At 31.8% G+C, this 23,358-nt stretch overlaps 1 protein-coding gene across 5 annotated transcripts in view; it reads right to left on the bottom strand.

Moving 5' to 3' along the window:
- The window catches only part of Shal (Potassium voltage-gated channel protein Shal), a 185,623-nt gene extending 168,817 nt beyond the window's left edge, over positions 1–16,806 (bottom strand). For all 5 annotated transcript variants that reach the window (XR_001343275.3, XR_010843144.1, XM_014422004.3 and 2 more), the window contains exon 1: positions 15,609–16,806. Coding sequence is in view for 3 of the 5 variants with exons in the window: in XM_014422004.3 (XP_014277490.1) it covers positions 15,609–16,723 (1,115 nt within the window). In the remaining 2 variants the exon portion in view is untranslated. The remainder of the gene's footprint in view (positions 1–15,608) is intronic.
- Positions 16,807–23,358: the final 6,552 nt, after the last annotated feature.

The following is a 23,358-nucleotide window of genomic DNA, read 5'->3' as shown; positions in this document are numbered from 1 at the left end:
TACTTTTCTGAGATAACTAATTTTAGTAGTGGTGACTGGTATGTTTCTTCAGAACCGTCAAACTTTCTGACCCATAAAGAATAACATGCAAGAATACACAATGAACGTAGCTTATCTACCATTTCAAGGACCTGTCCAAGACAGTTAATTGGAACCTCTTGGTCTGTCCTTTTGATATGCATAATCTTGCTCTTATCAGGATTTATACTCAACCCTTTTCTTTTCAACTCTTCAGAACATACATCCACTTGTTAACGTTCCAGCCCATCCACAATCACCACTATATCATCTGCATAGATAAAACTTATTGGACCAGCACTAGAAGCAGGTTCCAACATCCTTCAGTTGCCCTAGGAATTCTCTATTTGCATATCTTCCATATTTGGTCCATCGCAATGTTAAAAAGGAGAGGCTAAGACTGTCGCCCTAGTTCTCTCCCTTATAGAATCTAAAATTTCTGAGTTCTACCCCAAAATATTATTAATTATAAAAATATATCGTCGGTACGTGTCGTACCTTAAAATTTCTGCGAACAGTATTTGAATTATTATTGCAGATTATTTTTGTATTTCATAACAATTATTGTACATAACTCTATTTAAGCGAAAGATATTATTAAAAAATCTATTTCACATTTTAAATTTCAATGATCAACTCTCAAAAATGGTTTGTGTGCGTGCATTTGAGCTACCTAACTCAAAAATAAAAAGTCGTACCAAACTGAAATTGCACATTTAATGTGAGTATACGAATTGGATGTAACTTCTAAAAGGAGCGCTAGTAATGCTTATATTATAGGGGAGGGGGCTCTTACGTTTCAGACGCAACAATAATAATCTGAAGTATACTATTGGTGGATTCAGTCCAAATTTAATCGTTTTAGAATCAGTGTTTTGAACTTTTACAAAACTATAACCTAAATTAAATCAGCAAAACGTTTTTTTTTCACTTACCGATGCATCAAATATATTGTAAGAGAAAGTATTGGGATCATGAAAAATTTTCAACAAAAAAAAGTGTTTAACGAAATACATGTTTTGAAATGTTTAACGGAAATGCATGTTTTGAAGTTTTTAACGGAAATGCATGTTTTGAAGTTTTTAACGGAAATATATGTTTTGAAGTGTTTAACGGAAGTACATGTTTTGAAATGTATAACGGAAATACATGTTTTGAAATGTGTTACGGAAATACATGTTTTGAAGTGTTTAATGGAAATACATAATTTGAAGTGTTTAACGGAAATACATGTTTTGAAGTGTTTAACGGAAATACATAATTTGAAGTGTTTAACGGAAATACATGTTTTGAAGTGTTAATTGGAAATACGTATTTTGAATTGTGTAACGGAAATTCGGTGTTTTTTGTGGGTGAACACCCTATCACAAAAACAGAATGTCGGACGAAACTGAAATTACATATTTAGAACTGGTATATCCGACACCTACTGCTACCTGGGAACAATGATCTTCAAGGATGGAAAAATAGACCTGGAGATCATGAATAGAGTCCAAAAGGCCAATGGAATATTCTACCAGATATCTATGAGACTTATTGGAAAGTAGGAGTTGAGCAGGAAGGCGAAGATTCTGCTATTCAAATCCATTTTTCTCTCAGTACTACTAATTGGATCAGAAAGCTGGACAGCCCTGGGCCGTCATGCCAGCAAGGTTGTTTCTGCGGAAATGAGATTCCTACAGAAAATATTAGGGAAAACCAGGCGAGACTGAATAAGGAATATAAGAGTACGCGAAGAACTAGGAGTAAGATCCGTCCAAGAGGTGATTGCGGAAAGACAGCTGAGATGGTTTGGGCATGTTAGCAGAATGGGAGATGGCCGTAAAGCCAGGAGGCTTCTAGAAGCTAGGCCGGGAGGAAGGCGACCTCAAGGCTGGCCAAGGCTCGTGTACGCTGACCTGATTGAGAGAATTGGCACAGCGAGAGGAAGCTCCATGCCGGAGATGAGAAGGCTCGCACAGGATGGGATCGTTGGACAAGATGGTCAGCAACTCCACGCTTTGCAGCACACAGGAGGTAGTGAGAGAAGTATATTCTTGGGATGTTACAGTAACCTTCGTTAAAATGGACTCACGGGATATTCCACTATAAATAATCGATTTTATACAGTTTTTCGATTTTCTAATAAACGTCCTTGCGATTTTGATTAAACACCTTTCATCAATTAGTTATTATTGAACGGTTCTTACTATCAGCTATGTCTTATCATCATTGAAGTGGTCTGACAGGGATCAAATGCCGAATTTTGAACAAAAACAAAATAAAAGTATTTTAGAGAAAGGTTTTTTTTGTTTATTAAAAATAATTAACTATAATTCATTGTTAGTAGGAATAAAAAATGTATAGATATGAACTATGAAAGAATTTGACAATTAGCTACAGGAGAAAACGTTTTTTATCCGACCGGCTAAGACTATTAACTTGTCTTGGGCAAATTTCAGGTTGCAACTTTTGAAGCTATTACAAAAATTGTGCTTATGACAATAGTAACTTTTAACTTTCATTTAATTATATATGGAATAAATAGTAATGAAAAGTGTAATTATCCTAGATAATAAAGAAAGAACTATGTTGATGGGCATACAGATTTTTTTGTGTAGAGCAATGTTTCATCCACAGCTTTCAGATGCATAATCTTCAAACTCAATCTCTCTTTGATAGGCCTTCCATCTTAACCCTGATATACTCTTTGAAGGATTTCTGAAAAGCAGTAATTCTTCCTTATCTTGTTGTTCCACGTTGTGCCTTCTTATCATAAATTTTAAGGATTGGCTTAAGTACCGTATTTGGTAAGCTAATTTGACCTTGGTGTCCTTCATGGGCCATCAGTGAGAAACTAATAAAACGATATCTGTTTATATCCAGGAACCACAATTTAACTTTATGTAGTATTTTGAGCTTTGCTGCAGATTCTAGCCTTTGATTATGTATACCAAGCGGTTCACAAATCGTCCATTATAGTTCTAATGACTCCGTGCAGATATCTGATTTTTCCAACTAGTTTTAAAATACTTTTAAAACTGCAAAAGTATACAGTAAAGGTTTTTATTACTGTATTAATTTTTTTTAAAGGCCCAGGTAGCCTTTAAAGTAATACCTACTTTAAGACACCTCTTTTTTTTTACTTTTTTTTAAATAATAACGGCTCCTAACAAATGTAGTGTATTTTGTTTTTTACGCGCAATCGTAAACGAATTTTGGAAGTTGGAATCACAAACGCCAAATAGGAATCCTAGGCATAATGAAAATCTTGATCAACGAAAAACACACAACTGAAAATTTGTTGTATTAAAAGTATAACAGCCAATGATATTTTCCAGCATCTAGAAAACCATATGAATAAAAAAGATCAGACCAAAAAGATGTAGAGAAGTGGAAGAAAAGGAAAATAAACCACGGAGGAATCTGGAAAAAAAAGTTGATTATTTTCCAATGAGCTGGAACTTTGATCAGCAGACTAAGATTGGCATGGTTTATTTTACCAGGTCATAGTGACATGATATTTCCGAGCGACAGCGAAGAGGAACTGGAAGATGTAAGCGGTCCAAAATAAAGCCAAATAAACGAAATTCCAGCTAAACCTAAATTAAACGTAGTTAGTCCTTCAGGAAGTAATCCAGAAGCCAAAAGTTTTGCTAATCAAATCTGAACTCAAGTTCGTTTCTTTGGACTAACATAGTCATACGATGGTCGAAGCAGATCGAATTTCCTTAGGCCAAGGTAGCCCAAGAACATCAGTCTATGTAGAAAACAACAATGAGGTAATAACTACATAAATTAAAATTTAAGAGTTTCAACTACATGACAATGTAATTGTGTAAACAAAAAATACTTAGGCTCCAATAACCTGAATTAAATTTTACAGAAGGTTGGCTAAAGTGGCCAACGGTACTTTAGTGGTTAACTTTGCACTTAATTCTATATGCTAGAAAGGTGCGATCCACTTCCCTCCCATAAATATCTTCCTCCAATGCAGAGCATGCTCAGACGGGTAGTGGCTTTGGGAAACTCAAACAAGCCCTTGGTTAGTAGCTAAGCTTTAACAAACTGATTTTCATAAAATTACCGGAGAGAGGTTTAACCACCCAATGCATATTAATGAGGAACGTACCCCGTCAGGGGAACAGGATAAGGGATAAAATCTCTTCCTGGGTTAGGGATCTTGTCCAGGATCAGCTTATACCTCCCTGTTTATACCTCCATCCTTAGCAGTTTATTTTTCTTAATATCATTTTATAAGCATGAGCTTATAAGAACAAGCTCGTATAAGAAAAATGAGATGGTACATTATGCTTTAAACCATTTCGGTGAAAAAACTAATCAACTTGTAACCGATCAAGATATTCGTAAAGCTGAAATAATTATTGAGAATCTAAAATATTACCACCCATCTCGATGGAAACGAATTACTTTACTTATTATTATTTTTTAATTAAATTTGATATTTTGACATTACTCAAATTCCATTATTATATTGTTATAAGAAATATTATTAAAGGTGGTCAATATATAAAATGTCGGAACATTCTAAAGGTTTCTACTTTTTAGTTTCCCTTCCATTATATTGTGATGTGGTGAACTGCATATTTGCATCCTCATCGATATGGCTGTGCAGCGTCTTGATGGTTTTCGAGCTTCCAATATCTATAAATCATTATGGGGGAAATATATGGACAATATAAAGCACATAATGCAACCTAATGAAGTTTTGATATTTACTCAATAGATCAAACTCATAGCGTACAATATTGAAACTTTTTATTAAACAAGAACTAAACTGTTAACAAAAACTAGCCCAAATATTATAAATAAGTTGTCCCTTTAATTTTTACATTTACAAATATAATATAAGCCTTAGTGGGGCCCTTATATACTCAGTTACAGGCCTTTTTTTTTCTTTTTTTTTTCAACTGATGCTTGTAGTTCAACATTAATAAAAATATGCATTATATATAACTAACTCCTCGTTTAATTTATAATTGCCTTTTTTCACTTCACCCGATAAGTTATAAGCATTTTCTCTAACATATTTGTACTTAGCTAGCTATTGGTCCACCACGTTAGTTGTACTTGGCGTTGTACCTGCATCTTGACGGTATGTCTCTTTTATTAACTACCTTTTATTCTTTTCTACCACATTTCCTCTCATTCCTTATTTTCTTTTTTCCCTCACACACTTTATTAGTTATATTAACCACATTTTATTACTGTTAATTATATTGCTAACTACTCTAAGTGTATATAAATTTATCACGTATACGTTTTTCTTAATTTTTTTGTTATAACATCAATTCTAAATAATAATTTAAAATAACACATGCAACTAATATAATGTAACAAATATCAAGTAAAATAATTGTTATTACATTAAATAGTTTTCAATTTTGTTCATGTATTTATTTAGTTCATTCTAAAATCTATATTATTTTCTCTTTTCATTCTTAATTTTAATATTACTATTTTCCCTGTATATTATTATATACAATTTCGATATTCTTATAATGCCACACGATGCATTTTCTTCAATACTATTTATGTGGTTATATTTTCTATTATCTTCTTATGTTTCTTGTTTATCAATAATTCTATTTAATCATTATTGATGTTAGTTTGTGTTTGTTCTCAGCCCTGATGAACGTACAAAACGTAGACACTATCAATTAATATTATATAATATGTATATATATACTAACAAAAATATATATTACACTGCTTATAAAATTAAAGTTGACTAAATTTCTTTCAAAATACGAATATTAAATTTAGTTGTCGGCTACTCTGTGATTTATTAAAAATTATTTAAAGTTTTTTTTAGTAACAATTCTCTAAATTTTTTGAATCACTAAATCCGAATTTCAGGTTTGTTACTTCGCCACCCACCAGCTTAACAACGAATATAGAAAAAAAAAGAAAGATTTTTGGAATGTTTACTGTTTTCCGCTTACAATTAAAAAACTAAGCATTTTTTATTTAATAATAAAAAGATATACACAAACTTTCCTTCAAAATTTATGTATAATATTTATTTTAGGGTAATATGACATCAATAGAGCGCACTAAAGAAACACGACATTCTGGTTCTCTGTAAAAAATGCAAAAAACTTTCTTTGGCAGGTTGAGCCCAAGCATAAACGCCATATGCCTGGTACTAAATATTTTAAGAATTTCTTGTATGCTAACGTTATAAGGGAGTTGATTGCGTTTTTCGCCGAGAAAAAAGAAGTAGCCTTCATAAGGCGCGATCTGGTGGCATCAATGAAATATAATTATTTTGTATCAAACCTTGTCATCATTAATTCCATGTAGAATATTAGTCTTTAAGAAATGCTTAGTTTTATAGTAACAAACGAAAACCTAAAAAGTTCCAAAGTTGGGTCCCAAAATCGATTTTAATTAAACTCGATATATCAATGTACATTTAAATTATCTTTAGTATGAGCTAGGTCATATTATGTCATTGAAATAGGCTAACAGAATTTTTTAAAAAAAAGAAATTCAACTAAAGTACTTTTTAAGAACTTAAGTAATTTTTTTTTATTTTAAATAATCAACCATTTCAGATTGGCAGATGTATAAATATGGAATCTATAATAATCTAATAGTTAAATAAAGTAGAAAAGATTCAGCAGTCTCAGCAGAGAATCGAAAAATCGGAGACTGCCTGGCTCGTCCAATCTCAGCCAATTCCAATAATGTGAACACGGTTTGGTTATATTTTGCTAAGCTGATTTTTCTTTTTTAGCAAATACAAGAATTAAAAATTATTGTTTTAAATTTCCGCCTTCCAGGGTGGTAAGCGAAAGACGTGTGATGTATGCACCATGCCGGATTTTTTTTGTATCGAAAGGAAGTTAAAATTTACTGAATAAAAGAAAGGTAGTGTGTATAAACTTAAAGGTATTTAACACTACCCCGTCATTTGTAACTTTAAAATGAAAGATACAAAGATATAAATATTCAAAAGAGAAAATGGTAATGTAAACAAGTGGACAGGAAATGATAAGGTGGTAAGTAAAAGTTGAATGATGCACGTACCGCACCAGATTTTTTTCCTTTTCGTTGGGAAACCGGCGGCTGGAGAGGTGGGGAACCTGAAATTCTGATATAGCAATCCAAAAAGCATGCCGAATTATTGAGAAAAACAAACAACACATTTTGATCCATAACCAACTGACAGGGTACTATGTCAAATAACAATTGCTTTCTTGTTTGTAATTAAAATGTTAGTATAATTCGGTTTATTTGTTTTCCTTTTATATATATAATTATTATTGTCACAGCATTCATGTGTGGCCATATATTTAATATTATTTAATCTGCACGAGTGCTATTTAAAATATTGCTCTATCAATACTTCAAGTCATCCATGAGAGCTAATTACAAAAAACCAACAAGAAAACCTGAATCAATACCGATGTCCCAGAAGGCCAGCTCCGAATGGGCCCATAGACAAGCGATCACTTGGCAGGCGATTGTTGTGTATATTTAAGTGCAGTCTTCGTGTCCGCCTACCCGTCGCCAAAGAATTTTAAACTGCTTGTAGTTCTTAAACGAGAAATACCTGTTCGAATGATGCACAACTTGCCATATCATAAATACCAATCGAATACAATTCATCCTTAGCAGAACGGTAAAATATTAACTTTTAATCATTGGAATGATATAATAGAATGATTTCGGAATATACCAAACTCCATGATGACTTTGTTTTTCAACGAACAAAAAGTCACACAGCAGTGTGAGATTCCTACTATCTGAAAAACTACCTTCCAATTCTTCTGTACCACCCCAAGGAACCGCTCTCTAGGATTACTTGACAGGGAAAAAAGGCTATCTTCTTACTTCTTCTCTGGACATCTTATTTAAGTTAAGCCCTTTTCTGACCTCTCCTTACTCCCTCTTGTGCTTCTGCCGATTTGCGCAGTCTCACCACTCGAATTCTCCTGTTTAGTCGTCATCAAAGCGACTTTGTTTTCTGGGGGACAGCAGGAAAACGAATATTCCAAATGTTTTATCCACAGAATTACAAGTTGAGCTTGATGAACTGTCTAGTTTGAAGCGGGCTAAGAAGGCCGTGAAGCTGTTGGGTGAGGTAATCTACTTCCCTATTTTCCCGGGATATCCATGTTGATATATGTTGATCCATGTTGGGAATCATATGGTGGGTCCGTCTTGCCGATGAGGCATTCCATCGTCTCTGCCATGTTTCAAGAGTATGATTTCTCTCTTATGTTGCTAATGTAGCCCAGAGAGCTTCCGGCACTTCTTGTTTTCTTTGGAACATCCGGCTGCGTTCATCTGCCGCAAAAGATAAAAAATAAGCCAAGAAGATGTTTTAACGAGCAAAAATAATTGAAGGGCTGCCTGCAAAAATCCTCGGAACCAGAAAATTACAATTCTAGGAAAATAAAAAAAAATATTTAATTTATTATTTTATTAAAATATAGTATAGGATATTAAAAGTTTAATAGGCACAAAATGAGTGCTATCAAACTGTATTCTCTGCTTATAGAGAAAGAAGATACATTGGAGATTTCGTGAAATTCAATAAATAAAAACACAAATTCAATGAATATAAATATAAATAGAATAATATGTAAAAATATATAAATAGATGCAATGTTAGTATTATTGATGTGGTTAATAGAAAAGGAAAACAGTTTTTGAAGTATAGTTTTGTATTGAGATTGTGTGGTTTGTAAATTAAGAGCCATTTTATAAAATTTAATGGGTACTATTATGATATTAATTTAATATTTATTTTTGTTTTTGAAGATATATGACAAGAGTAATTATCCTGCAAAACAAAGACATTTCAATGATTGGGGTATGTTCAAGAATATTAGTATTATGTGAGGAGATAATATAGTAATAATGTGAAACCAATTTTTGGATTGTCTCCTTGAAAATGGCGTGTGGCCCGAAATGTTTCTAAACGTATATTTTAAAATAAAATGTTAAGAGTAAATTTGGATTATTGAAGTTGACGTTATAGTATATAAAGGGGTGCAGTAAATGTCCATAAAAATTAAATATTCAACTAATTAAGGTGCACACCTCCTGAAGTTTATTTTATTATTATTTTATCTGGAAAAAACCTAAAACATTCCTTTATTTTTCAATCTGAGCTTTACATCCTTTAAACTACTCACGTACCTAAAAAAAATTTCAAATTATTTAAAGTAGAGTAAATACTATAAAATATGAATTCTAATAGAGCTCTTTACGGTCAATAGTCCTCGTTATATACTTCAAAAATTGATAATTCTTTCCTAAAAACATAAAATATAATTTGTAAATTAATTTTTGCGAATATCGTGAGGTGCTGCTCACAAAGATAAACGTTATAAAAATCATTACAGTGTATTTAATTAGCTTTAATTTGGATGCTTATAGGCATCTCTACATCGAATAGTTCATAAAATATAGTTTTTCTGAACCTAAGATTTTTCCGAACAACCAAAAATCAACATTTTGTTAATTTATTTTGGAAAATATCATGGAAACTGACAATCTTCCTCAATTGAGAGCTAATAGAGAGATACATGTCATAAAAGTAGATATTTACCTAAATAAATTTTGTTACTTATAAAAAAAATTTTGATTTTCGAAAAAACATATTTCGCGAACTATTGAGCATAATTAGCTGTATAATGGATCATATTTTAGTAAATTTATTCTACTTTTAATAATGCATTACGCTTTTTAGTGTTGTTGGTTAATTTAAGGATACGGAACTCCGAATGAATAATGAGCGAAAGTTATAAAAACAGCTATGTTTATATATTGGAATAATTATAATCAATTTAGTTATTGGAATAATTATATGAGAACAAAAGTAAAAGTAATGTCTATATTATCTCCCCTTGTTTTGGAAAGTAATTTGTTTTTTCTCGAATAAAATAAACTTTAGTGAGCAGGAATCTTAAATACTTCAATATTTACTTTTTAAGATAATTTAGAGTTCCAAATGAAATATTATATCTTGTAATGTTTTGAAACAGTCACCATTTTGATTCACCCAAACTGTGTTCGGCAGAGTCATACATTTTTTGGACTTTTATGATGGTACCTCTAACTCAATTTTTGATTTTTATATAACTAGTGGGGGGGGGGAGGGCTTAAGAACACGCTTATTTGTTTTATAAATTAATATTTTTTATAGTGCTATATACCGATATACGGTTTCTCTGGGGACCGTTATAAACAAATTCCATCAAGCCACCAATTCTCTTACAGAACAGGTTGAAGAGAGAAATGGAGAACTCATTGGATTAAAACTCCTTCAAGCTGAAAAACAGGAAGCCTGTAAACAAAGAACAAAGATATGCCAAAAGACACCTTTCCTTTTACGGATTATCATTGACTACTCAGTCATGAAATCAGACCATTCGCTCGAAAAGTTCCTTCATTGGAACTTTTACAAAAACATCTATGTATATATATTGGAATAATTATAATCAATTTAGACTTTATATAGTATTTAGAATAATTATATGATAACAAAAGTAAAAGTAATGTCAATATTATCTCCCCTTGTTTTAGAAAGTAAATTACATAATTCTCCTATATTTTACCGAAATTAGTACTAATACTCTAGAATAGAGATGTTCTGAACAAATTTGTTTGTAAATAGCAGACGTCATTAGTTTATGTTATAATTAAAAAGTAAAAAACATTTGAAAGGAAAATTAAACATCTAAAAGAAGTAATTAAATCAAATTTGAATGGATAAATCATAAATTAATTATTAAAATTCTATTTATTTAAGTACATCAGTTTCAATCAACATCTGTGATAAACTTCTCAATATTTCTTGAAGCAATTCCACTTCTCAGTTTATTCTCGTTTTGTTTTTTAATTTATCCATCAAAAGAGAAAGGAGTTCCAGTACGGTTAAAATGATGTTCTTCCTGAAGAAACTATTTTTTTCTCATTTTATAAATAGTGCTAGCATTTATAGTATTTATAAATAGTGAGCGCAAACTGTGATTGAGAACACTAATAGGTAAAAAAACTTTTAACAGGCTGCTTTATCCGTTGAAAAAATTGCCGAAATCGGTCAGAACTTGATCTAAAAGTAGTCTAAAATGATATTATATAAAATGATATTGATGAAAATAATATATAAAATGCTATATCATAGGACTTGGGGGGCCCCTTGGATCGCGGGGCTCCATGTCTTAGTGTAAAGAAGCCACTGGTTCAGCATAACCTATTTCAGAGAAAAAATGTTTTCTTCTTCCCTTTAATGGTTTTAGAGGCTGGTGTGATTCCTGGGTTTAACCTCCATCCTAAAATTAATTGAAAAATGAGCCCGAACGAGGCCAAAAAGTAATTATTTAAAGAAAAAATATATAAAACATATCACTGGCTCCTTGGAACACTGAAATAATATTATTTCATTATTGGAATATTGAAAAAAAAAAAATTTGTCCGCTACACCCAGGAGTACAGTGCATGGGGTCAGAGGTACAGTGCTATGTAAAGAAGTACTTTTACTAAACCAATGGTTGTGCAAGGAGTTGTTTTGGTCTGAATTACGCTCGACCACCAGATTTTTAACCAATTAAGGGCATCCACTTTATATGGCTAGGTGGACACTGGAGGGCTCCCGAACCCACAGGGGGGTCTCTGTCACAGCTTACCAGGGTCCTTCGAGTTAGTAGTCCATTGCCTTACCAATGAGCTACCCAGTCCCACTAATTATTATAATATCAACATTTATGTGGAATATACAAAGTGTCTTATAAATTTGTGACAATATTGTGGGAACAGATACTGTACCTTAAGAGGAACTAAAATTCGTTATGAACTATAGTCCGAGTCTCAACTGTATGGGCTGAAAATAAAATTTTGTGTTTTTTTCTCAGAAAAATTCAAATAAATCTACTGTAAAGCATCCTTACAAATATGTAAGAGAGACCACATCGAAGATCAAAAAATTTCCTATTTCCTTCCAAGAAAAGAAAATAAGCGTTTCATGACGTTATGTTGAAAATTAAAGTTTAATATTCCAAAAACTTTTTGGACATTTAAAGCAGCTATTACTTTAAATTTGCTTGGCTGTAAATACGCTAGATCCCCCCCCCTCAAAAAAAATCTTCATTTATTAAGGTTTAATATGGTGCAAACAAAAATTAAAGAGAAAAAAAAGAAGCACCCAAAAGAGAATCATATTTAATTATTAATTGTTTAAGTTTTTATCTAAATAAATAAAATTGATAATTTTTTTTTTATTTTATTAATGATAATTACAAATTTTATTACAAATGCTCAAAATGCCCTCCACTCTTCCTTCTACATACTCTACTTCTGAGAACTCCCCCTCTCCTTATTTTTCTTATCGCCCCCCTTCGTCTCCTCATATTTGAGAATATTTTTATTCTCCAAATAAGAAAAATGATTAATTTTATTCATTTATTTAAAAACTAAGACAATTTTTAATTAATCCATGGACAATTAAGGATGGGAGGCAATTAAAAGCCTTCAAAAAAAAATTCAAAATCTAATCTATACTCAATTATAAATTGTCTTGGTTTTTATCTTAAATGGGCAGATCCAACTCATTACATTTATTGGAAATTTTCTCATCTTTAATTTGGTACCTCTTCGATATTTTAAAAGACATTTAAGATAGATTTATTTGAGTTTTCTGAGAAAAAAAAACACAGATAAAAGACAAAAACACAAAATTTGATTTTTTTATCCCATACCATTGATAATCAGACTTGATAGGAGCAGTCCTAAAATATGACCACTCATTTATGGGACATCCTCTATAAGCTAATTTCATTAAAAATCTTCATATATTATATTAATAAATATTTGTGAATTAATATTAAAATTGGATAGGACTAATGGTTAATGTGCCGAGTTTTAAAATTAAAGTAAATTTTCCCATTGGCTGAAAAACGCATAACCCCAATGTTTCAGGTGGGCATGGTAATGGCATCGTCTAATTGGCAACTTTGAGCGATACCTACAGATTGTCATGAAACAGAAAGAAACCATAAACGCTCCAGAATTACAGCGAAATTTCTTCTAATGAGAGGATATGAAAATACTTCTCCAGTATTGGGTACGATTAGACCAGTACATCATCTAATTTACTCCGCTTTTGTTATTTTATTGTGTGTTATGATAACACAGTTATTTATACTTCTGGTCTTATTATTATTATTATTATTATTATTATTATAGTTTTAATCATATTCCCTATTTATTTCATGTAGTCTATTTTTTTTATTTCTGTGACATGATGGTTGATGGTGTGGTCAGGAAATAAACTTATTCAGGTCTTAATCAGGGCTAAAAAACAAAACAAAAAAAAAATAAAACCATAACTCAAAGAAACATAAAAATATAATAATAAAAAAAATTAATGACAATAATAAAGAAACAAATTCGGAAAAATACATAACAATGAATTAAGAAGAAAGTAAATGATTAATAACAATAGAAGTAGATTTATAAAAATAGAATATTATAGGAGTAAGAATTACTCAAAATAAATTATGAAAAATTGAAAAACAGAAAATATTGAAGAAATAAAGAAATAAACATAATGAAAGGTGAGGAAGAAAATGTAAATGATGAGTAATGGACTTAACATAATAAGATATGTAATTTATGTCTTAAAATAATGAAAAGCAATTTAAATCAACATAATGAAAAGTATGAAAGAAAAATCAAATATATGATACAATGGGCAAGAAAGTTATAGATATGAATAAAACAATTTTACAGTTAAATATATAATTTAAAAAATTAGCTGAAATAAATATAAAGTGTCTAGAAAAAAAATGTGAAAAAGGAAGGAACAAGGGAAAGGAAATATGGAGAATGGAAAATAAAGTAAGAAATATTAGATATGAGAGATAAAATAACACCTCATTATTTTTTATTTCAAAATAATTTTATTTATTTATTATTACTTTATTGCCTATCAAGACAACTAATAATAGTCGTCATTTTATGTATTTTTATTTGTTCTAATAGTCTATAAGATAAGAAACAATAGCGGTTTTAAGAAATTTTTGTAAAATTATGTACAAAGTAACGCAAATAATGCCCATCGGCCATTTTTATTTCTTATTACGCATGTTTCTTAAGGTAATTTATGGGTCTGAATTGTACTAAAATAAAGAAGCTAAAGCTGAAGTTACATCCAATTTGATACCATTTATTGATGGTCTTCAGTTATTTATTTAGTGTTGTCAGACACAATTATTATATATGCATCCTAGGTATACGTGTATTGTAACTTTTCCACGCCATTGCACAACTTTTTAAGAAATTACATAACAAACCATGGTTATGTATTTAAGATAACAATATAATTTAAATTTATCATATAATCAGCTTCCTTTTATATTTTTTTATGCAATGAAATTCCCATGAAGTTTTTGTTACAAACCGATAACATGATTCATGTGATGATCCTGATACAATAAAATTGTAAAATGCAGTGGAAAAAATTAAAAGATGGGCCTTATTTAAGACTACTGTACCTAATTTTGAAAATCTTTTTAAAAACCCATGAAGCTTGAAAAATGAAAAGTTTAACGTACAAGAGTAAAATTCTTTAAAACACATGACTGTTTACGTGATAAAATAATAAATTGTTATAAAAAAACGATTAAAATCAGACAAACCTTATTTAATTCGTATAAATAATAAAATTATCTTTAAAATGTTATGCTCATTGATATTGATGTTGCGAAAGTATTGGAACACACACAATAATTAAGATATTTTCGTTTTTGTAATAACAATATGGATTTATTATCAGCATATTAAATCCAAATTTCCCAGTATAATTGTATTATATTATATAACTGGTCTGTTGAGGGAATGGCAATTTGATGAGGAATCCCTCGGGGTTCTGCATTGCGGCTCCTGCAGAAGGTTACTTACTTACGCCTGCTTAGCCTCACATCCGCACAGGCTCATTTGCGCACCTCTCCTATCAGCAACAGGTTAGATCTCAAAAGCAGACACGCTGCAGTCAAATATATCTCTTGTAAATAACATTTTATGAAATAATTATACAGATTAATTACTAATTTTCTACTAAAAATTATTTGATGTAGTGTGAGAAGTAAAAAATGAAGAAATAATCAGTGCATTTTTATGCCAAATCATTAAGCAGGAAAGCTTCTTAGATTGAATTTATAGCTTAAAAACAGTAATTAACAAATAAAAATAAGAATTATACATAATGAAATTTGATCTGGTTTTTTTCAGAATTAAAGTAACATTTTGATTGGCATATATTAGTGACACAGCTTCCTCCGGTCAACTCTGAACAAATATATGACCTAGGGGGAAAGTATCTTTCTATCCTGTCTTTTGCCAGAAAAAAACAAAACATCATAATTGTTACTGTAGACAGGTGTACAAACGTGAGGCTGTACGGACTTGAGGTTACCATTTACGTAAGCAGTTGAAGCATTTCACTATACTCTTCATTATTCGATACAATTACTTTTGTTTTAACGTAATGTGTCGAATATGAGAAGACAGGAGTATAAAATAGAATACAGCCGTCAATAAGTTGTATCGATAAATTGGCGATGAGTACTTACCCCAAAGTGGTCATGGTGACGATCGTGTACCAAAAGGCAGCTGGAATAGAGGTGAAGTTGGTGCTCTCTACGTTTTTCTCAGCATAAAACATTACGGTAGCGAAAATAATTATAGCCATCGCTAGGGAAAATACCAAAAAGCCGAGCTCAGAGGCGCACGACTTGAGAGTATAACCGAGAATCCTGAGACCTTGGGAATGCCTGGAGAATTTGAAGATCCTGAAGACCCTGAAGACTCGTAACGTGACAAAAGCACCGGAGACATCGTCATTATCTGTGATGCCAAGGCCTATGTAGTACGGAAGGATGGCAACAACGTCAATTATACTCATCACACTTCTTACGAACTTGCATCTGTCCGGTGCAGCGAACAAGCGGAGCAGGTACTCAGCTGTGAATATCATGACACAGGCCGTATCCAAGCAGAAAAAGACAATCTTATATCTTTCACCACAAGGGAGTGTGCCGGCACGGCCTGGTCTGTGACCGCAAGGGACTGTCTCTACAACATTAGCCATCACCGAGACCGCAATAAAAAAACCGGTGACATAGTAGAAGACCAATGCCGCCGTCGAGGTGTGGGGGTTCTCGAAAGCCCTCCACATCTTCTGTCGTATGTTGGTCAATTGGGGGAGATTTTGGTCCCCGTTCTCGGATAGTTTGTCATCCATCAACCGTTCGGCGTTCTCTCGCTTCCGGTCTCTATAGTCTTCATAACAACAGTCACCGATCACGTCTGGAAGAATTCCGAAAAATGCGAGTTCTTCATCGTAGCTTGTAAGACACTCGTGTTTCGGATAATGCAGTTTTCCAGTACGGTAATAATTAAGTATATGACGGAATATGTCCGGATCCCGATCGAAAAAATACTCTTTACACTCTTCATCATAGAAAAATTCTCTCTCGTTGGAGCCGAGAAGAGTATCTGGGTATTTCTCTAAAGTGTTACGCCAGGTTTCAAACCTGCGTCCTGACACATTGATAAGAAGTTTTTCATCGTCTGCCTTCCTCTTATCCTTGGGGATGGGAGGCGGTGGAAGGGGATGGGTGGCAATAGGTACCCAGCCGATGGCCGCCGCCCGTGCGAACGGAAGCCAAGCGGCGACCGAGGCCATGCTGTGAGGTGGAATTTTACACTGTTAGCCCCGAGTCACTGCCCCTGGTCCCCATGACACGACTGCCGCCCGCTCCCACTCCGGCCCCGAGACTAGATTGATTTTTCCCGCTCCGGCGCAGTCTCGTCCCCCGCTAGTACACTACCCCCTCCCCTCTACGGAGGATCTCACTAACATTCTCCGTCACCATAGCCACCCCTCACGTCACTCCATACTCCTCCATACGCACGATTTCATAGTAAATTACAGAGTAAGATTTCTGTGATTTATTTTTGTGCTGGCCTATTTAGAGTAGACGATAATAGCCACTGTCCCGACCCACATTTGGCTGACAGTCCCTTCTAATGCCTCCACAATACCATCTCGTTATATGCAGAGATATCATTGCCATTTCAAATTTCATTATTTGGCCGTCGACTGATTTTCATAACAATCAAGCGGAATGTTTCTCTTTTTTTATTTCGAATTTTCTAAACTTGAAATTATCTGAGAAATTTGGAGCTACTATCAGTAATAGCTACAATAACAATGTCATGAACATTAATAAAGATATTTATTTCATGAGGGTTCACTGTTATTTTATAATAGGCCCAAGTAACAAACCCCCATATTCTCACTATGGTAAGAATATTTCTAAGTCGAAATATTTAAACATATAATTAGAGAAACTAATTCCTACAATTATCGACATATTAGCATTTTTAAACTTCGATGTTAAAGGGGGAGGGGTAAGGTCATGGGGTCATTGTATTGAGCGGGTTTATTTTGTATTGGTAAGTATTAATGCTATTCGTCGACGAAATTTATAAATGATATATCTATATAATGTACATATTTGATATGGAATATAAATTACACATAATTTGTAATATAAAAATATGAAAATGGCATCCATAGAAATAATACTAGGTTGGCTGTTTTAATAATGAAAGTTATGTATTATTTTTTTATCTATTTTCAGCTGTAAGCGTAAATGACAAAAAAGAAAGAAATGTTGATGCTTCATAATACTCCATAATTTCAAAATTAACGATTATATTAAATACAATTCACTAAATTGGCTGCTAGTTGCAAAAACGACGAAGAATATTTTGGGCTAACTTGATGAACTATGTAACCATAGTTGAAACATGAATGACAAGTGGTCCAGACCCTTTTCAGCATTCAACTGTTTTGCAAATGTCAACGTTGCTTCAAGCTGAGTAGACCACACAAATTTGTTGTTGTAATATGAACCCGTTTAACTATTTATTAACGATTTCTATTTTTGTTAGAGATGTATTTCCTATGTGAACATGAAGTTCATATCGCATTATGTGGAATATAAATCACTCATAATTTTTAATATAAAATTATGAAAAATAATTAGATAGCAGTACTTTTAAGAGATTTTAATTAGCTTAGACCACCGAAAATCTGCAGGACACCCAAACAAAACGTGAGTTTAGTCTATCACCATTTTTCGAGTTCTAGATGTAAATCAATATCGCTGTCAACATAATTATTTTTAACTATTAAGTATCTTTAAATCAATGAATATTAAATATATATTGAACATAGTGAAAATAACACAAACTTTGACTTCCTAAAGTGTGTTTGGTTAAAATTTATTATCAATTATCTGATGTTTTCAACGAAAATTTCATCGCCTCCTAATTTTGTGGACTTTCCATGACTTTTATATTTAACCAGATTCATAAATTTAATATGTTTAAAAATAGTAAAAGCTACTATTTTTTTTCTACTATTTAACTACTAGCTAATTTTTTTTCCTATCTCAGTGGCTTACAATTCTTTTTTGTTACGTTCTCCGAATTTCTTAACATCTCATGTTACATTTATTCCTTTAATTTCTTCTGATTTTTTTTCATTCAATAACAATTAAATTCTTTTGCACAAGAAACTTCTAAATTTCAGTTAATGTGCATGGAACCGTTCATAGTACTGTTTTATAAGAAGAGGTCAGCTTTGAATGAAAACCGCTAGCACAAAGCAAGTTCACAATATTCATTTGTGCTAATAGAGGAAACTATTTTATCGCAATATCTTCATTATAAATTAGGATGTTAGACGAGAAAATGGACTATAATTATTCTATTAGCAAACGAAGCACAAATGTGGTCGGATGCTTGATAAGTTGTCCATCCGAGTAATTCCTATTCTGGGCAACAATGACATTCAAGTGGAACAATCGACTGAAGTTCAGTTGAGAGATTTTCGATTACTGCCATTGTTTCATGGATTTAGTGCCTAGGGGTAAAATCAGTGTGTATTATGGAGGTTACCGCACAATACAGGCATCATTTGCTAGAGAATGGGAACAAAAAACTAATACTCAATCTGTCTTATGGCATGTAAAATTTAAAGTAACATAAAAAACTATTCGATAACTTTTTTTTTAATAGTTGTTTTTATTAATTATAATTTACCATATAATTGCCACATGCTATGATAAGCACATGATATACGTTGAGGTGCAAGTACCTTTTGCATGATACTCGTGTTTTGATTTTTTTTTTATACATATTTTAAATTTTATACAGTAGGATTAAAAAATATTAAATTTAAAAATAAAAATAAAAAGTAATTCAAAAAAATACAATGAAGTTAGCATAATTCATAAATTATAAAGAAAAGAAAATTCCCATAAATGGGTCTCCTAGTCCGGTCCTTAACGGTATTAGATAAGTATCAAATTTTATGTTTTTAGCTCTTAACTATTTAAGACAGTTTTTTTTTCATTCATTTATTTATTTGTATTCTTATTTTATTTTATTTTAGTATGAATGTTATCATTCATCACTATTACCTATTGCCCACAACTGTGTGGCAGATTGTAATATCTATCAATAAATAAAAAGTATAAAAAAAAAAAAAATGCTCTTAACCGTGAGTTTTCTCAGAAAAACTTGAAAAAATCTTCTTTAAAGCTCCCTTATTTAAGCGTTACCATCCCTTATCCCTTTTATACAAATCTTGTATTACATTTTGAAGGACTTTCATATTAACAATTTCCATAGCAGTAGTAACATTTCAATTATCTGACAGTAGTAACAATCCAACTATATAATATATCGATTGGAAGATGGTCGGGGGGTGCGGTCAGCAAAAAACAACATAAATAAACAAAAAATATTTATTTATGCCGACGTTTCGACCTGATTTTCAGGTTTATTTATGATAATGTTAAATGATGGTTGTTGTCTTTTTGTTTTTATAGCCCTGATGAAGACCTGAAAATCAGGTCAAAACGTCGGCATAAATAAATATTTTTTGTTTATTTATGTTGTTCCTTTGCTGACCGCAGCCCCCGACCATCATCTTCAATCAGTAATCTACGGTCAACTATCTACCCCTCATTATATAATATATCAAATCAACCATCTACTCATTATCAATTATCTAATATAACAAAACAATTATCTAACTACAGTAACAATTCATTTATTAAACCGTTTTCATAACAACTATTTCCGCTTAGTTCTAACGTATCTTTGTAATCGCGAACCTGCCATCTGTCGGAGGATTATGTTTCCTCCCACTTTTAACGGAATCTTTTTTCAGCGTAAGTTCAATGTCTTTGTTTTAAAAATTTCCTTCCTCTTCCCCACTCTCACATATCTCTTTTCCCTTGTTTTCTCCTTATTAACCTTTCTGGACACTGTATATTTCATTAGCTTATTAATTCCTTCTTCTTTATATTACTGTGTAGCTTTTATCTATTGTAACATATAACCCGTTTTCTTTCTTGCCCATTGTATGATATATATATCGTTTTCTTTAATGTCTTTATGTTGTCTTTAAATTATTTTTCATCATTTTAGACATTAATTACATTTTTTATAATGTTATCCAATTATTCATCATTAAAATTTTCTTCCACACATATCATTTTGTTTATTTCTATACTTACTTTAACACTTGTTTAAAATTTTTGTTTTTATTATCATTAAGATTTAATAATTCTTATCTCTACCGTATTATATTTTACCTTCTATTCGAATCAATTTATTACTCTCTACCTAATTTATTGTCATGTATTTTTTCTAAGCTTGTTTATTATTATTTTCTTTATATTTTAATCTCTGAATTAAGATTATCTCATTTTTCAGTCCTGAAATTCAGGTCGAAACGTCGGAAAAAATAAATATGTTTCGTTTCTTTGTGTATTTTTTGCTGGTCGCACCCCCCGACCATCTTCCCCCCATAGTCCCTTTATAGAGGATGAATTTATGAAAATCCGCATTAAAAACCTTTCATAATATTTCAAAGAGGATAAGAGCTACCTGATACTAAAGAAAACTTGTACATTGTCATACTGAGTTTAATCAAAATCTTAAGAGCCGCTTGTGACAAAATCGGATAAATGTGGCAAACCAATTTAATAAAGTGGCACTTCTGGTCTGTCGATTTAATAAAAAAAGATGTCTAACTAGTAATTTCAGCTTTATAAGTTTATTTATAATATCATTTATTTAATTAAATTTGCATTTATAAAAACATATTATTGTTTTTTTTTTTTAAGGCGTTACGAGGTATCATAGCTTAATTTATTTTCTGTATTCCTTTTATTTTAACTCCTTCTTAACGGACATCGTATAACGGATGAAATATACCAGCCTTAAATTTGTAATTTCAGCTTTATACGACTTTACATTTTTGAGCTAGGCTGACCACAGAAAGACGCAGACCATTTTGTAAGACATCGATATTTGTACTCAAGGGGCATGAACATGAACGGGTATAATCTCCATCAAAAACTCAACTTTAAAATTTTGCACGATCAAAATACTTTCCCTCAATATATATTCCATACAGAGGTAAGTAAACGTAAAAATGTTTGTGTCCTACAAAATTATGGTTCGAAAAAAATAGTTTGGTTAAGGAATTACGAGGTATCACAGCTTAATTTAATTTCTGTATTATTTTTATACTAACTCCTTCTTAACGGATATCTTCATATAACGGATGTAATCATGTTCCCGTGATGTAAGTTTTACTATAACATAATTTTTTTTTTTACTATAATAATTATCTACTTTATTTATTGATAATATTACAATCTGCCACAAACTTGGACAATGATTAATAATGGTAATTGTACACTTTCATACAAAAAAAAAATTAAATAATTATAAATAAAATAAAATGAGTAAATAAATATAAAATTAAATGAATAAAATAAAAATATAAATAAATAAATAAAATCTATATGTATATACACAGAAAAATAAATAAATAAAATGAAAATAACCAAACTAAGAAAAACAAATTTTATAAAATATTTACAATCTAGACCTAAGGATCTCTGAGTCTTCTCTATCTCCAGGGATGAGAAGTAGAACAGGGCCCTCCGAGATCCCAGCGCTGCTCTCTCATCGCGTCACTGGTAATGAGCCAATGGAGGCTGAGTAAGCTCTGTAACAGAATTGCATAAAAAAATTTCAAATTTTCCAGTTTAGACCTTAATGTTCCCTATGTAACCGATCTAGCCCGAACCAGATGTCACTCCTTCCATTAAAAACTCTCTAACCACTCAAACCCCCTAGTTTCTAATCTTGCATCCTCTTCCATTCCTGACAATCCTCCGAGGTGCCTGAAAAGAAGATGGCCACAAGACCAGCTAATGTAAAATGTCATTAGAGTGCTACCAATGGGTAGTTTCTTTATACGCCTGTAACACTCCAATTTAACTTAGATCAGATTTACTAAATTTATTATAATGTACAGTTGTAAATAGCAATAAATAAATATAAAAAAAAAAAAAAATACAGTTTAAGGACAGAAACTGTTCACCTCTGTAACTCGAAGTATTAAGTCATCTCCCTTTGCTTTACTATATCTCACTTGCTAGTTGCCGTTGATTATTCAACAGCTTTGATACATAATAATCGGCCATAAGATAACACTCTATAAGCTACGTGTTCAAAACTGCTCTATGTACTGTTTTCATAACAGGAATATAAGCTCACTTGAGAATTGGCATGGTTAACATATCTTTATGATTACATTCATGATTTTTATATATAGTTGTAGTGATATTAATATTGTTCAACATGAATAAAATTTAGTCAATATGTGAGTCAAGGTAATTAAGACGATTCAAACACTGGCTTAGTCGCATCATTAAGATATAGGGAGCAGTAATATCCACTTCGGCTGAGAGTCTTCACCTTGAGTGGCACTTCGGAGGGCAGTGCGTGCCAATCTGTTGTCGCCGTAGGAAGGAGACTACTGAATGGCCTGCACAAATCCCCCAATTATTTTTGTTGACAAGTTTCTTAATCATGGAGTTCAGGCATCACCATAGCAACATTGAGTGTGTAGCGGCGCCGGTTCGATTCCGGCATTCAGGGTTGACTTTTATTTTTTGGTAACCCCATTTGACCCTCCAACTCTAGTTAGAATAGGTTTATTATTCTATTGGTAATTAAAAGAAAAAAAATCTTAACCCTAGATCAGTGCAGTATAGTTTCGTAACTGTGGAACAGTATAGGAAATTTTTGACTGTTTCGTGTAAATAATATAACTAATATAAGTATTTATTGTATACATGTGCGAATGTTTATTAATTTATTTTTTCCTTATCCCATCAAATCACCTTTACACTTCGTCGTAAACCTACTGACTGCCCT

Source organism: Halyomorpha halys, unplaced genomic scaffold (genome assembly GCF_000696795.3).
Source record: "Halyomorpha halys isolate HHAL.00 unplaced genomic scaffold, Hhal_1.1 Scaffold350.1, whole genome shotgun sequence".
NCBI classification, from domain to species: Eukaryota; Metazoa; Arthropoda; class Insecta; order Hemiptera; family Pentatomidae; genus Halyomorpha; species Halyomorpha halys.
This window is presented reverse-complemented; position numbering and strand designations above follow the sequence as displayed.